General features: G+C 54.8%; 4 protein-coding genes across 4 annotated transcripts; all 4 read right to left on the bottom strand.

The window, feature by feature from the left end:
- Positions 1-481: 481 nt before the first annotated feature.
- Positions 482-1,337, bottom strand: LY79DRAFT_591107 (uncharacterized protein; the record flags this gene model as incomplete). The annotated part of the gene is made up of 4 exons (XM_060561236.1): positions 482-599; positions 667-762; positions 828-881; positions 961-1,337. 4 exons carry the CDS (start codon positions 1,335-1,337, stop codon positions 482-484), a joined length of 645 nt encoding a protein of 214 aa, XP_060412963.1.
- A 1,938-nt stretch (positions 1,338-3,275) lies between these two features.
- Positions 3,276-4,619, bottom strand: LY79DRAFT_517744 (uncharacterized protein; the record flags this gene model as incomplete). Its single annotated transcript, XM_060554961.1, has 3 exons — positions 3,276-3,944; positions 4,031-4,112; positions 4,201-4,619. The coding sequence occupies 3 exons, from the start codon at positions 4,617-4,619 to the stop codon at positions 3,276-3,278; spliced, it is 1,170 nt and encodes a 389-aa protein (XP_060412962.1).
- A 1,390-nt stretch (positions 4,620-6,009) lies between these two features.
- LY79DRAFT_591104 (tat pathway signal sequence) lies at positions 6,010-7,509 on the bottom strand (the record flags this gene model as incomplete). Its single annotated transcript, XM_060561235.1, has 2 exons — positions 6,010-6,814; positions 6,944-7,509. The coding sequence occupies 2 exons, from the start codon at positions 7,507-7,509 to the stop codon at positions 6,010-6,012; spliced, it is 1,371 nt and encodes a 456-aa protein (XP_060412961.1).
- A 79-nt stretch (positions 7,510-7,588) lies between these two features.
- On the bottom strand, positions 7,589-8,849 carry LY79DRAFT_243580 (uncharacterized protein). The gene has a single exon (XM_060551765.1). The coding sequence runs from the start codon at positions 8,693-8,695 to the stop codon at positions 7,964-7,966; it is 732 nt and encodes a 243-aa protein (XP_060412960.1). The 5' UTR covers positions 8,696-8,849; the 3' UTR covers positions 7,589-7,963.
- Positions 8,850-13,682: the final 4,833 nt, after the last annotated feature.

Raw genomic sequence — 13,682 nt, 5'->3', positions numbered from 1 at the left:
AGGATGGTATGGCTCGTGCGCAATTGGGGCCGGAACATTGAGATTCCGCGTCCCACCTTCGACTTCCGACGCTGGGCTTTCCCAGGCAGGACCCGCTCCGTGTGATCACACGAACCCGGTCCAAACCATCAACGATTGATCATAGAGCTGTACTGCCCTGTCTCGCAACAAACAAGTTGAACACCTCTCTCTTGTACTGGATCACCCGAGGATCACCCAATCCCTGGTCTTGGGAACTCTGCATCTTTCTCATTATTAATTGTCTCGTTTCCGTTCTATTTTCTCGAGGTGGAAACGCCATCTCAAAAATATACACAGCCGCCCGATGTCTCGCCTTACACATCTCCATCCATTAGCCGCGCCCTCAACGGGTCGACTTAGTCGATACCTCTGAGCATCCTATTCGATGCCGGCCAACGGAACAGATCCGACTGCCAACCCCCCCCGCAAAAGACTCACAAGCAAATGGGTCTCATGCGGGTCACCAGCCCACGTCTTCCTCGCGGCTAATTATTGCGCCCCAAACCTTCTGCTCTTCCTCGACGTGGTATCCCGAGTTTGGCCCCACGATCGTCAGTGACCCGTAAAGAGTCATTCTTCTGCACCTCCTGCCATCACCCGTCAGCCGCGGTACGGTTTGGACCATTCCCCATCAAGCTGACTTACAAAAACCCGTTGATCGTCGTATTGCCATAGATCTCCAGATCATTGGCCTCACACGTCCCGGTGATCCTCAACTTGCCGAAGCCTTTGAGGTCATCGCTACCATAAATATCATATTAGCGCGGCTCCTTGGGCGGCAAAGCTTGCTTTCGACAAGTACCTACCCAATGGACATGTACCCGACGACTTGAATGTTCCCATATGCCTTCAGCCTCCCGCTATTCGCACAGTCCATAAGCTTTCATCACCCTTTGGAATCGAAATGACATGTCATATATTCTCAAAGAGGGCACTCACTTGCACACCAGATTCCCATTAACCTCAATAGCCCCGTAGGCCTCGATTCTGTCCCTCACATCAAAATCGCCATTGAACGCTATGTTTCCACCAGCCCCCACGGAACCAGTGACCCTGAGCGGGCCGTGTAGTGTGATCTCGCCTTCGCTCCGTATCGATTTGGACTTTGTCGCCGCCGCTGTCGTTGTTTTCGTCGTAGTGTTGTGGGTCTCGTCGCGGTCCGTTGGCGAACTGGGGCCGGTGGCGGCAATAGTCGATGACGAGGCGTAGCTCGTTGTCGTCCCCGTGGGCGAGAGGTCGAACCGCTCGTCGTTGTTTTCGTGCTGTTCAGGGAACTCTTTGCCTTTCCTTGGTGTCTGCATTGATATGGAAGCCATGTTTGAGAAGCGAGCTAGACCGGACTTCCACTCAGCAGTTTTCTTTCCGAGCCGGACTCTCTTGATACCTCTTGGACAATAGAAGCAGGGCGGTTGACAACGGCTGTTTCTTATGTTGGCAGACATATAAGAGCCTCTCGTGGCCTGGAAGGGTAGTGGGCTTCTTTGGTGGGTTGTCCTTGGAGTATATATGAACTAGGGCATACGACGCTCTCCGGCGATGATCATAGAGACAGACCATCACTCCTGAACCGATAATTGTCAATGACAGCTTTGCCGTTGAACAAAAGGCCCCACCCGTCCCGTTACATCGAATGCTCCCCCCTCTAAGCCAAGGAGCTGAACAAGACACTTTTTTTTTTTGCACATCACATCTTCTCCGCGACCGCATCGGCCTAATGCGAGCTGTCCGTGTGCCTCTGAGACCACTGCGTTCCGCTCTCGGCTCTGTCGCATGACAAGGAAAATAGAGGGCCAGTGAGGGAAAGAGAGAGAGGAATCAATATTCATCTACTGATCGTCAACGCCACCCCGGCAGACTCAGCGGCAGCACCCCCACCCCCAGTGGCACACCTCAGTCCTTGAGAGACAGCAATCACTCCTAGCCCGAGTCGCAATGCCACACAGTCCTACATAGCCGTCTCGCGGCGGATGCGCATCCGGCCCGCGCGGCACTGCGGTAGACGTCAAACTGAACGACGGTGATACGCAGGAAGACAGGCTAGGAGGAAGATAGACATGTCTCAGTTCAGATTGGCTCTCTAACTCTTCCAGGCAAGCTAGGAGGAAGATGGACGGACATGTCTCAGTTCAAGTCGGTTTCCTATCTCCTCCACCTCCCCCACTCACTCCAAACAAAGCATTGTGAACACCTTTGGAGATGACGAGGGTTAACAACAAGGGCAGGGAAATCCTGCTCTCGGTATGCCGTATGCCGCTTGCCGCTAGCCTTGCGCAGATCGCCCCATTCAGGAAGTGCTGGGAGGTCACGGCGAGGGCCCCAGTTGAAGGAAGAGAAAATTAAAAAAGCAAAAAAAGAAAGTGCAAAAAAAAAAACCAAGAAAAAAAAACCACCCCGACTCCGGTCGCCTCACCGAGAATGACTGGGGAAATCCACAAACCAGGGCGGGACGTCAACACACCCGCCGCGCATGTCTGAAAGGGGGCGAGTCTTCTTGAGCCAAGGTACGCTTCCAAGCGGTCCCTCTGAAGGTCGCACAGGTTACGCAACGATAGTTTACGACTCCCCACAAGTCTTGCTTTCTAGTCACATCCCATCCGACCCCCACCTCTTCAGCCCTACCAGCCTCCGTCAGCAGAGCCAACCACCAAAGCCTAAGACATATATATGATAGAGGGCCAGACAATTAGGTAGGTATTCCACTAGCGTCCTGCGCCTGGATTGATGGATTGGGACTAGCGCCTGCGTTCTATTGCCCAGGCCAGGCTAACTGCGAGTTTATGACATGCTTACCAGCTCGCACGAGCCGTCATGTCACACATGCCAATGGGTATCGGCAGGCTTTAGTTCGGGGGTCCAAGTTCAAAGTCTGGTGAGCTAACTTCGTTGGTGGGCGTGTGCTCCTTGTATGGGATTTCCGGAGTGTGCACCAGATGGTCAAAAGACGTGAGTGTACATTACTTAAAACATAGAAAAGAGACAAAAAATAAAAAAGGTATACATAATCAGCTCTATGACTGACTGAACGAGGCAGGTTGCAACAACTTTGTTGTGCATGTAAACCCCCACCTCCCTCGATCCAAGCAAAGGACCTCCCCTCTCTGATCCAAGTCTTTGAAAGTTCCAAAATAGCACCACCAGTGGCTATTGAAAATGCCCCTCCGAACTCCCCTTTCTGCACCGTAACCAATCTGCAATCTGCCTCTCCAAGGCAAACACTTCCTTGTTCTTAACGCAGAGAATGGCAAATCCCTTTCTCATGCGTCTCCGCCGCCAACGAATGCAAGGCCGACACCTGTCAAGAACGCTGCGGCAACCCAGACACCAGCATACAGAGACGCACCATATGACTCAACGCCGTTGATGGTCATGAACGTCTGAAGGTAGGTGTTTACGCCAGTGACGAGCATGACCACGGCCGTTCGCAGGATGCCAACCTTTTCTCGCGTCGTGTAACCCCAGATGTTCCACGCCAGAGTCTCGCCCAGAGTAGCCGTTGCAGGGTCGAACTCTGCCAGCTTGTTGTCCTCGGCAGTTTCGCCGGTCGCAACAAAGGGTGTGAAGATGAAGGATCTTGCGGCAATGCCAAAGGCAATCGTCACAGGCAGTGTGGCCAGAAAGTTGGTGCTGTAGGCCGGTGCAAGACTGGGCAGACCCTGAAAGTAGAGTACGAGGGTCGTAGGCAGGTATGTCTTGAAGGCGGTGAACAGGGTGAGGCTGTACAGGGCCGCCGCCAGAATAGTGGTGTAGATCTGAATCGGGATGTCGGTGATAATCTCACGGTTGGTGACGTTCTTAGCGCCGGCATGCGCGCCCGACAAGGGCCTCAGAAGCTGGAAAGGCACAAAGGTTGACAGCATCTCAATGCCCAAGGCTGATATGGCGGTCGCGGGGTTAATGTTGTAAAATGTAGCAATCAGGTAGACCTAAACACAAGCCTCGTGTCAGCACAGGCGGCATTACTCGGCCGAGGGATGCCATCATCGTCACGCATCATCAGACCAGAACATACTGGAGGGCCATGCGCAAGCAAGTTGAGCGCAGCGAGGTCGTAGCTATCGAAGTTGCTGAACCAGCCCAGCGCGAGCTCGAATCTGTCGGGACGCCAGAATTGTCAGCAAAGCCATGCTTTACGAGAGTTTTGCAGATTCATGAATCGGGAATCGAGGGAACAAAACTCACATGCGCCATCCAGCCAGTGTTGCGACCTCACCCCAGGTGTCCAAGCTCTTAGAGATCCCCGCCAGCTCTCCGCGGCTCCACTCGCTGAGGAAGCTGTAGCACAAACTCGAGATGCTAAAGCTCAGCACCGTGACGAGCGGGAATCGTAAAGCAGCCGGCAGCTGTGAGCGCTGGCGCCGCGGGTGCTGATGGTCGCGATCCCTTTCGCTGATCTGCGTGGCCTCCGACTCCTTGATCGCCGCCGCTGTCGCCTCCGTGGCATCATTGACAACGCCCAATGCCTCGACCGTACCGTCGGGTGCCGTCTCGAGAGACTCGAGGTGGCTCGCGATGGGCTCGATCGCGCGCGTCGTGGTCTCGTCGACGTCGGGCTCCTCGACGGTCCGCGCGGCCTCGCCTCTGCGTCGTAGAGTTGGCATCTCGAGTCGCTGCGTGCGTGTCTGTGGGATGAATTGAAGAATCAATGTGTTTTGTTGCGAATCGCCGTCAAAACAAGGAGTAGGAACAGCTAGATGAAGCGATGCGCCAGATGGAGAGGAGAGGGGTAGGGTAGAGGGGGGAGGGGACAGACTCGAGGTGGAGGAAGCCGCGACTGCCGTTTGCGATTTGCGATACGATGATATCAACCTAAAGATGGACAATGCAATAGTTTAGAGAAGTGAGACCTTTGCGTTTCCCACCTCCGAGTGTTGCTGTGGCCTATGATGCCGAGTGGAGAAAGAAGCTCTCCCAGTGGGTAAAGGTGACGTCGCTGGGGTAACAGCAGCCGAGGAAAGATGGTGAGGTAAGCTCTCAGTGAAAAAGCTGATCCAAAGGGTCTTCTCCCCCACACTGCCGACCACCGAGCGACCGCCGTGCTTCAGCGTCCCGCTCACTGAAGCGGAAAACAACTCCACTGAGAGCGGGTGCCCGCAAGGATCGAGTTTCCCACTACTCCGTTTAGTCGATCCGTATTTTGCAGAATTTTCTTCTTCCTCTGTGTTTTCCTCTTATTGCAGGAAAAAATTTCACCTTCACCCTCTCCTGTCTTAGAGGCATAAAAGAGCCAAAGGCCCCCCCGCTCATATCCTCTTCGAGACTCGGGGACCACTCTGGTCCTCTTTGATTTTCCTTCCGTTTGCCTGGTGTCTGTCTGTATGTGTGATCTTGATGAGCTCACATGCAAATCTTCACCTTCAGGAGCAAAGCTCCGAGTGTGTGCCTGGTTTAAGGTTGCTGCCTGCTTGACTGGCGTGACTGGTTTGCTACATACGACCAGCTAGCCCTGCCTCGTTACTTCCGCCGCCGTCGTTGGTAAACAAGAACCACGCGTCTCATTATATGCCCAATCATCACCAATAGCTTTCCAATCCATCACATAAGGGGCTGCTGCTTACACATGTCACACTTGGCACATGGCATTCTTTTGATCTTTTTCATTTTTTTCTTCTTATATTCGTTATGCTGGCTTCAAACCGCAGAAAAGAGCGTTGAGGCCGTTCTTGAGGCATCGCACTCTGTCTCGCAAGACCCATCAGTGTGATAGCTTCGGGCGTTCGCTCGACGCGCTCTCCGTCTCTCACTTTAACCTCGTGGCGGTGCAATCTCGATCGGATCATCGACCTGCCTTGTCTGGCCAGGCAATGATGCAAGACCGGGCCCTCCACTCCTTGGTGCTGAGAGATCGGCGGCGGAGACGGAACCACCTTGTTTACAGGGTTTAGTATATGGTGGTACAAAAGAAACACAATCCTCCACTTCGCTTCCCCTCCTCAGTCATGTACTCATCTCCTCAGATATCGTCGGCATCAACGGTCGAACCGAAGCTTTCTACTCCTCCATCCGTCCGAAGACGCCGTCGTCGTCCTCGTCGCTCCGAGACCGAGATCGACTGTCAAAGTCGTCGTCGTCCATGACGCTATCGCTCTCTTCCATTTTGACGTCAGCATTGCGAACCTCGCCTCGTGTGAAGCTCTCCGGTTGTCTGCTGGGGAAGCTGTTGAGGAAACCGGCGCTGAAACCGGCGCTGAACCCTGCACTCGAGAAAGATGCTGCTTGATCAAGATACTGCGCAGGTAGCGGGGGCACGGGAGGGGCGTCGGCAGGAAGTTGCACAGTCCGACCACTGTTGCTGTTGAAGCTGCAGCTGAGAAGCTCGACCGCGGCAGCCAGGTCACGATCTTCTTGCCCTGTGGCATTTCTTCCGGACGATGGTGGCCGCTGGTCTAGGCTAGGTTGACGAAAGTGTGATGAGAATCCCGTACCGCGCGGCATGCTGCCTGTCACAAGGGGATTGGTGGATGGTGCCGATTGATACGACCGACCGAACCCGCCCCCGGATCCAAACCGCTTCGAGAATGTACGATCCGACGACGCGAAACCTTCGAGCTGGGGCGGCGGGGTGGTGTCGGCAGAGCTGTGTCGCTCGTCCGAGTATCCAGAAGCAGCAGGGGAGGCCGACTCTTCTTGGTCACTGGGGAAGTCCCTGGCAGAGTCCGGAGGCGTGGCCGCGCCGCCATCCTCCTTACCATGGTTCATCGTCAACAGGACCGAAGCAGCTTCAAGAAGTTGGACTTGTTGGTGCTTGGAGATAAGAAGCTTGGAAGTCAGAGACCACTCGGGAGTGTGTTCCCACCTGCCGAGAAATGAGTCAACAAACTACCCAGCTACATGACGATCATGAGCAACCCAACAATCGGGTCTCTAGAGCCTACACCGGGAACGCCGGGGAAGTGAGATGGGGAAACAGGGAAGGGTAACGAACAAATGCTTGGTAAGGCAACTGCTGTGCTTGTATCCCTTTCCACACGTCTCGCACTTGAGCTCAACGCGGTTGAACTTTCGGCTACCCTCCTTGATGAGGGGTTGGCCGTCGCTGGCGCGACGGATACGGGCCTTCTGAGCATTGTCCTCGCCCTCGTCTGCCGACCCGTTGTTCGGATCGTCCTCAATGGCGCTCTCGTGGACGTTCATCTTGCCTTCCAGGTGGAACTTCTGCGTTGGCAAACTTGCGGGAGGGGAGGGTAGGCTCCCGACGATTGCAGCGTGAGCGGCAGCACTCTTTGACGCCGTGTTACGGCGGGAGCTCACGGCAATGGGCGTGACGTTGTCACCACCGATTTCTTTGATTGCCGCTGCCATGGCGGCCGCGTTCGCGGCGGTGTTTGTCATGGACTTGCGGCGGGTGACGCGGTGGTTGGCATTGAGAGCGCCGCCGAGAATGGAGTGCGAGTTGGTACGCGAGTGGGATTGTCGTGTAGCAAGTCCGGAAGAGGAGATGGTGGACAGAGATGGACGGTGTTGGTTCAATGGCCTCGTGGTCTGCTGCATTTCCTGGGCGAGGACGAAGTGATCAGCAATACTGTGTTGAGCAACGATGTGCGATATGAGCGGGCGAGGCAGGGCAGGACATGGGTTGGAATCCCCGTTCTGGGCATACTTTTGAAGAGGCCATTGCCAACTACCGATAGTGATCAGGTTCGACACCGTGAGTCGAACACTTTTTCCCTCGCAAGATAATGGTGAGAGTGTGATCGTTGGTCGACGCTGTTGCGTTGTGTAGTGTTGTTCGAAGGTGGTTGACAGATAGGCAGGTGATGAGTGAGTCGCAAAGACAAGCCTCCGGGCGAGAAATAATATTATTTTGGGGATTCAGCAGGGGTGTGTCTGTGGGCGGGTGTACGTAGTGGCTCCGAGGTGGGCCAGCCGACCGCATGTGGTGAGAGGGGGTAGTGGTGGTATTGAACGAGTTGGGGGGTTCGAGGGGGGGAGCCTTGGGGGTTAGTCAACTGGTGATCAACAGGGCTGTCGAGGTCCAGGCCGACTTCAACTTTTTTTTCTCCTTCTGAAATCTTCCGTTTCTCTTTGTATCGAGAACGGAACTGATGGAGAGGGAAAAGTTGTGGGCACGAGACAGAGGATGTTTAGGAGGGGCCCCAGAAACTCCAACGATGGACGAAAGAGACCAGACGGTCCAGTCCAACAAGTACCTGGCCACGACCGACAAAAAAAGCGCTGGTCGGGGACGAGCACGAATCCCTCCATTGGCCGTTTCCCACCACCAGGTCGCTAAGAAGAAGGTGCAAGAGAGAGGGGAGGGGTAAGAATATGGCACCGCAGCACGACTACACACGCCCACCCACTCCCTCCTACTTCCTTCACTCACCTCAGAGCGAGCGGCGATTGGGGGGAGGAGGGAAAGAGACTGGAAGAGGAGGAAGGGAGGTGGACTGGGGTGGGCTGGGAAAAAGGGGCGTGGACTTGGAAGGGGGGAGGAATCTGGGTACTCCGTATCCGTACATGGGGAACGATGGGGACTGGTCCTCTCTCTCTTCCTCTTTCTCCTTCTCACGCGCTCTCCCTCTCTCTCCATCTGTTTCCCTCTTGTACTCTCTCCCCCTTCGCATCCCACAGTGTGCGCAGGGTACGACCGAACAAAGTTACGCGGCAATGTACCTCTTGGGTGTGGACGCAGCGAACGCAGTGGCCGGCTCCAGGAACAAGGAGCATGGAGCATGGCCCGTGGCCGCGTCCTTTGGCAAAGAGCGAACGATGGTCGGCCTCCCGAGCGATGGACGTGTCCGTAAGGCGCCGGTGCGGCGGGGAAAGGTCACTGGGGGAGGGGTGAATGGATCCCCATGGACGAATCCTGGCTTCCCATTACTCCGTACGGATACACAGTAATCAATCCTCATCCTCCGAGCCCGGGCCCTTTTGTGATCAGGGCGGTCGTCATGGTGCTTAGGCTGCGTGCACATTGTAAATAGCAACTTTTTATGTATGTCCGGCACTTTTACTCTCGAACAGCCGCAGACCAGACGCTGAATGCCTGTCTCCTCTTGCACGGATGGTTGTTTCGGCAGCTCCTGGCATTTTGTATCCGGATCTCGAGGCGCAAATGTCAGTACCTTACGTGATGCCTGCCTGCCCAGGCACACAACAACACCCGGGGTATTTATGCTTCCATGGTTATGCAGCCATCGAGGCCTACTTAGGTAATGTAATGTTCAAAGAAACATCGTCTTTGTAGGTACAACGCCTAGCCCGCTTACCAACAGTTGGCCTCGTGCCTTGGCCCCTCCTCGCCGGACGACGGTGGCTCCATTTTGCCATGTTGCTTTTCCTCTGGGTCGCCTGGAGAATTGTCATCTGCTCGTTAGCCTCGTGACCGCTTCTTCTCTTTTCCTTTCCTTTCTTTTTCTTCTTCATCATCATCTTCCCTGTCATCTCGGTGTGGCAGTGGAGATAGGTAGGTATGCGTGTTCGCGAGGTAACGAGGTGGAATGATCGAGACAACAGTCTTCAATAATCTCCCAGGAACGCCGTGTCTTGGTTGAAGCGAGAGACCCATCGACTGCAAGTAGTATGTTTCGGCAAGCTGCCAGATTCAGAGTTGCGTCGCACCCCGCGACAGCTCTATCCAGGCAGAGACCGGTCCACTGTTCCCGGCCCAGGCTCAGAGCTGCGAGCGTCGGGGGCTGGGGCATTGGGGGCACTGCGGCATTTGGCACGGGAAGTACTGGTCGCCTCCGGTTTTTCAATCAACTGCAGACAATGATTTCCATCGGATCAGGAACGGAAAGTTGAGACGTGGGGAGGGACGTAGTAGCTTCGCAACGCCGAAGCACTAGGTCTATGCCAAAATAATGATGTAGTGTAGTTTGTGGGCTGTGGTTTTGTGCGAGCTCCGCCGTAGTGAATTGTGCGCAACGCGCCACGCTGTGCTGAGGTGTGCTTTGGTCGGAAGAGGATAAGAAAGGTCAAGACCACGAGATGAGGGGAAACCTAGGTGTCTCTCTACCCGTAATATTTTGTGGGCGTCTGTTAGGTACATGGATTCGTTTCCTCCATGGCTGGTTGCCCATTGGTGCGCAATGAACTTTGAAGTGTCGTGATACAGGACGCAAAGCACAGAATAAGAAACGGTAAATGAAGGAATCGAAATTCCTCGGCGGTTCTGTTAATCGTTGATCGTTGATCGCGCGGGACTAAAACTAGTTTACCTAGGCAATGTAGGGACAGTTCTTCGACGGCGCGTTGTTGGACTGAATTGTGCTCGAGAGGCAGGGCAGGTGCACAGGACAGAGGAATCAGCTTAGGTAAGGCAAGGCACCTCACCTCATTCAAATCATCAGATCTGATAAGGCATAGTAGGCGCACAGTGGAGACAGTATCATAATCATGCTTGTGCCTGGGGTTCCGTATCTCGTCCAGTGACGTAGGTACCTTACCTCTGAGCGGCCACCAAGTTCGGTAGCTCTGTGTAGGAGGAGTAAGGTGGTGCAATTCTTCCTCTGGAAATAGGTACTCAGGGCAATGATTCTGCATTTCCATTTCGGTCCAAGTCCACGGCCGGAACAAGTGGAATATACCTAGACTGGCTGGACTAAGGACCCAGAAATACCACAGCAATGTTGTTCAGCTTTGGTCTTTGGTGTCCACTTGGAGAGTGTGCCAATATCCGATGATTGCGACGATGGATAGCCACCAACACCACCACCACCATAACTCGACGCAGGATCATGATAACGCCACCCCCCCTTTCCTCGCCCGCCATTCCCTTGCCTTCTCAGCCCCCCTCTTCTTCCTTGTCCTATTCCCATATTGCGCTTCAACCTAGCACCCCCACCGCGAAACGACCTACCAATCGCCCGATCCAGAACCGGACCTGACCACTATCCGCTGGGGGGCTCCCACACCCATAGCTCACTACCACCACCACCATCTTCTGACCAGATGCAGGCCCCCCCCAGTGACCAGTAATCACAGGACTCGTTCCCTGGGACGCTGTGCCTGAAGAAGGGTTGGGCCGGCGTTGGAGCAACGCCAGTCCGACGAAAAGTGCTACGCGGTGCCCAGACTGCTGTGCGCTGGCTGGCGCGTCTCTCCGGATTCAGGACTCTGCCGTTTCTCCGGCTATGCCTTACTAAGGATTTCTTTCCTCAGGCCTTGCATGCTGTGCTGACTGGGCGACCCGCTGTAACTTGATAGAGAGCCGCTCTTCACCAGGGTGTCGGGCAAACGGTCTATCCAAAGGACCGTCTCGTCCCCCGTCTCCCTTATTCCGTGCTAGGAGCGCCAGTACCATTCGGGACAATCAGCTGCCCTCTCCTCTCCCCAATTGGGTGGGCGCCCATGCGGCCTTCTGCTCTAGTCAGTTCGAATGGATTGTCATGCCTCTGGCGGGACGCCGCTTATACCGTTCATTATTCCGCTCCCCCCTCCGACGCGCGCCTGTTTGTCACCCATCTTACTTCGCCGGCCAGAATGGGGGAAGGCCTTCGCCGCCCGACGCTATTTGCTCGGATTCCCGTTGTGCCAGCGTGATGGAATGTCTGGGGCAGTGGACAAAGAGCAACCTAAGGATCGTCAACGAGGGAGTCATTCCAACACGGAGGGGCCGGCCAGTGTCCGGAGATGGACAAGCCACATCGCACCCGAGGAGGACACGAGAGCATACCCTACCCGGATTCTGAGAAAGAATTGCCTTCATATTACATCCAGCATGCAGCTAGTGCGTCACTGGGCGTAGCCATTCAAGTCCAGGCCTCGATGATCGCAGTTTCGGTTGCGCAAAACTGACGCTTTGGATGCATGCAAGACCAGTCTCGGTATATGCCGCTAACTCTTCGTCTTCGGCCATTCACCAACATTGACGAGCCGGTGTTGTCTCGGAGAAGACACCAAAAGCCTGTTTTATTATGTCGGCAACTTTGACCAAAGGACAAAGTTGCCTCTCGAAGTGCCTGTGAACCCACGATCATCCGTACCAGTCTTCTACTTGGCCTCCTGTACGATTGTATCTCTTGTCGACCTCAAACTTTTGCCCTGTATTACGCCGTGTCAATCCCAGCAAGTACAAACCGATAAAGGAGCTCACCAAGCGACTCGGGCGGGTGTTTGGCTACTGGCTACAATATACCTATGCTCCTAACACCCTTGCGAATGATGTGGGCAACGAACATCCACCCAATATTGCTTCACCTGATAGACGAAAAGCACGATGCCCCAACTGGCAACTCTGACTCTGAAGAAGATTAAACTACTTCCGAAAACGAATAATGTCGGTTGGATCCGTTCCAAGTCAGAATCAACCGTAGAAAGACAAAGCCGCCAGGGAGGTCGACGATTGAAGGATGCTAGAGACACATCAGTTGCCAGAGACATCGCCTTTTGCATAAGCACCCACCCACTTGTGTTACGGGGTGCCTTATGCATATTTCGGCGGCTGGTGCTTAACGTAACAGCTGGGCAAAGTCGCACACTTGCATGGTCAAACTCGTCGACTTCACCTCAGTCTGATCCACGCCAGAACTACGCCATATTGGCACGAGCCTATCATCCCATGCCCACAATCGACAGCGACACCTATAAGTCGGTCAAAACAGGCTGCTGGGCACTCTTCTCAGGGATCGAACTTGGACAAATGATGCCACGTACGAGCCGTCGGCGAAAACTCCGGCTATGCTCCATCTTTTCTTCTTTTCCCCATCTCCCGGAAGTTGGTTTGCGCAGGACAGAACCGCACTAAAGGGCATCGCACCAAGTTTCCCAGCGTCGCCCACTCCACATGCAAAGTGCCAACACATCGTCGATCGACAACTTTATCCTTCATCGTGAAATTCGGTCGAGCCAGGGCTGTCCCAGTCCACCACCGCGGATGGGTAGAGAGAGAGAGGGGAGCCACCGGCCACATCGTCGATGGCCCTCTCTGAGGTTCAGTAGGTCGTGGTTCTGTAGAGCAGTTGAGACACGGGCACCAGGGATCATGCCCTACCGAGGTGCAGCTGCACCCCCTCACTGCGCTGTACAGACAATGAGTGCCATGCCATACCCATGCCGAAGCTGGATTCCTCGACTCCGTACGCATAAAAGCTCCCTCTATCGGGACAAACAGGCCGCCGCCGATCATCGCCGGCCGCATAACTGCACAAAATGGATGAGCAGCGTAGCCTAGAGTGTGTGCTATTCAGGCAGTGCAGAGAGACTCGGCCAACCCTGCGCGCAAGGGAGATAAGGTTTGCCAGGTGAAGTGACAGCTTCCTCGCGGACCTTACATCCGGGAAAGAAACGAAGGAGGCGTAGAACGAGGATACGCCTGTCTTGACGGTCACGGGACCGAGCGGAGGAAAGGATAAAGTCGGTTGCGCCTCGTCTTATGTGAGTATGGGAATTCCTGATTTCCCGTCCTTTCCGACAAGATACGGATAACTCAAGAGATATTACATCAGACAACACTCCCCGAGCCAGCCCAGCCGCCAGTACAGTCAGTATCTGGAGTATACTGCACGTATCGGTAGCTTGCTTGCTTACACCACTATCGCCCCGTTGCCATCCCGCGCCCAGCTGTCGAGGAGAATGGGCATTTGACGGGGCGGAGACACAACAGTGGGCGTCACATTCACAAACGGGCTAGGACGATCAGCGGTGCCAGGACAGCCCCTCTTGCCGCAGCTGCACATCACACCCCCACCCCCCTTCAGTATCCATCGCGTGCGTGTCGC

The sequence above is a fragment of the Colletotrichum navitas genome, assembly GCF_030913465.1.
Source record: "Colletotrichum navitas strain CBS 125086 chromosome Unknown LY79scaffold_39, whole genome shotgun sequence".
Classification (NCBI taxonomy): domain Eukaryota; kingdom Fungi; phylum Ascomycota; class Sordariomycetes; order Glomerellales; family Glomerellaceae; genus Colletotrichum; species Colletotrichum navitas.
The sequence above is the reverse complement of the archived record's forward strand: the minus strand, read 5'-3'. Positions and strand labels throughout refer to the sequence as shown.

Coding starts and splice junctions, on each gene's coding strand:
- LY79DRAFT_243580 (XM_060551765.1), bottom strand. CDS start 8,695: ATGCTCCATGCTCCTTGTTCCTGGAGCCGGCCACTGCGTTCGCTGCGT.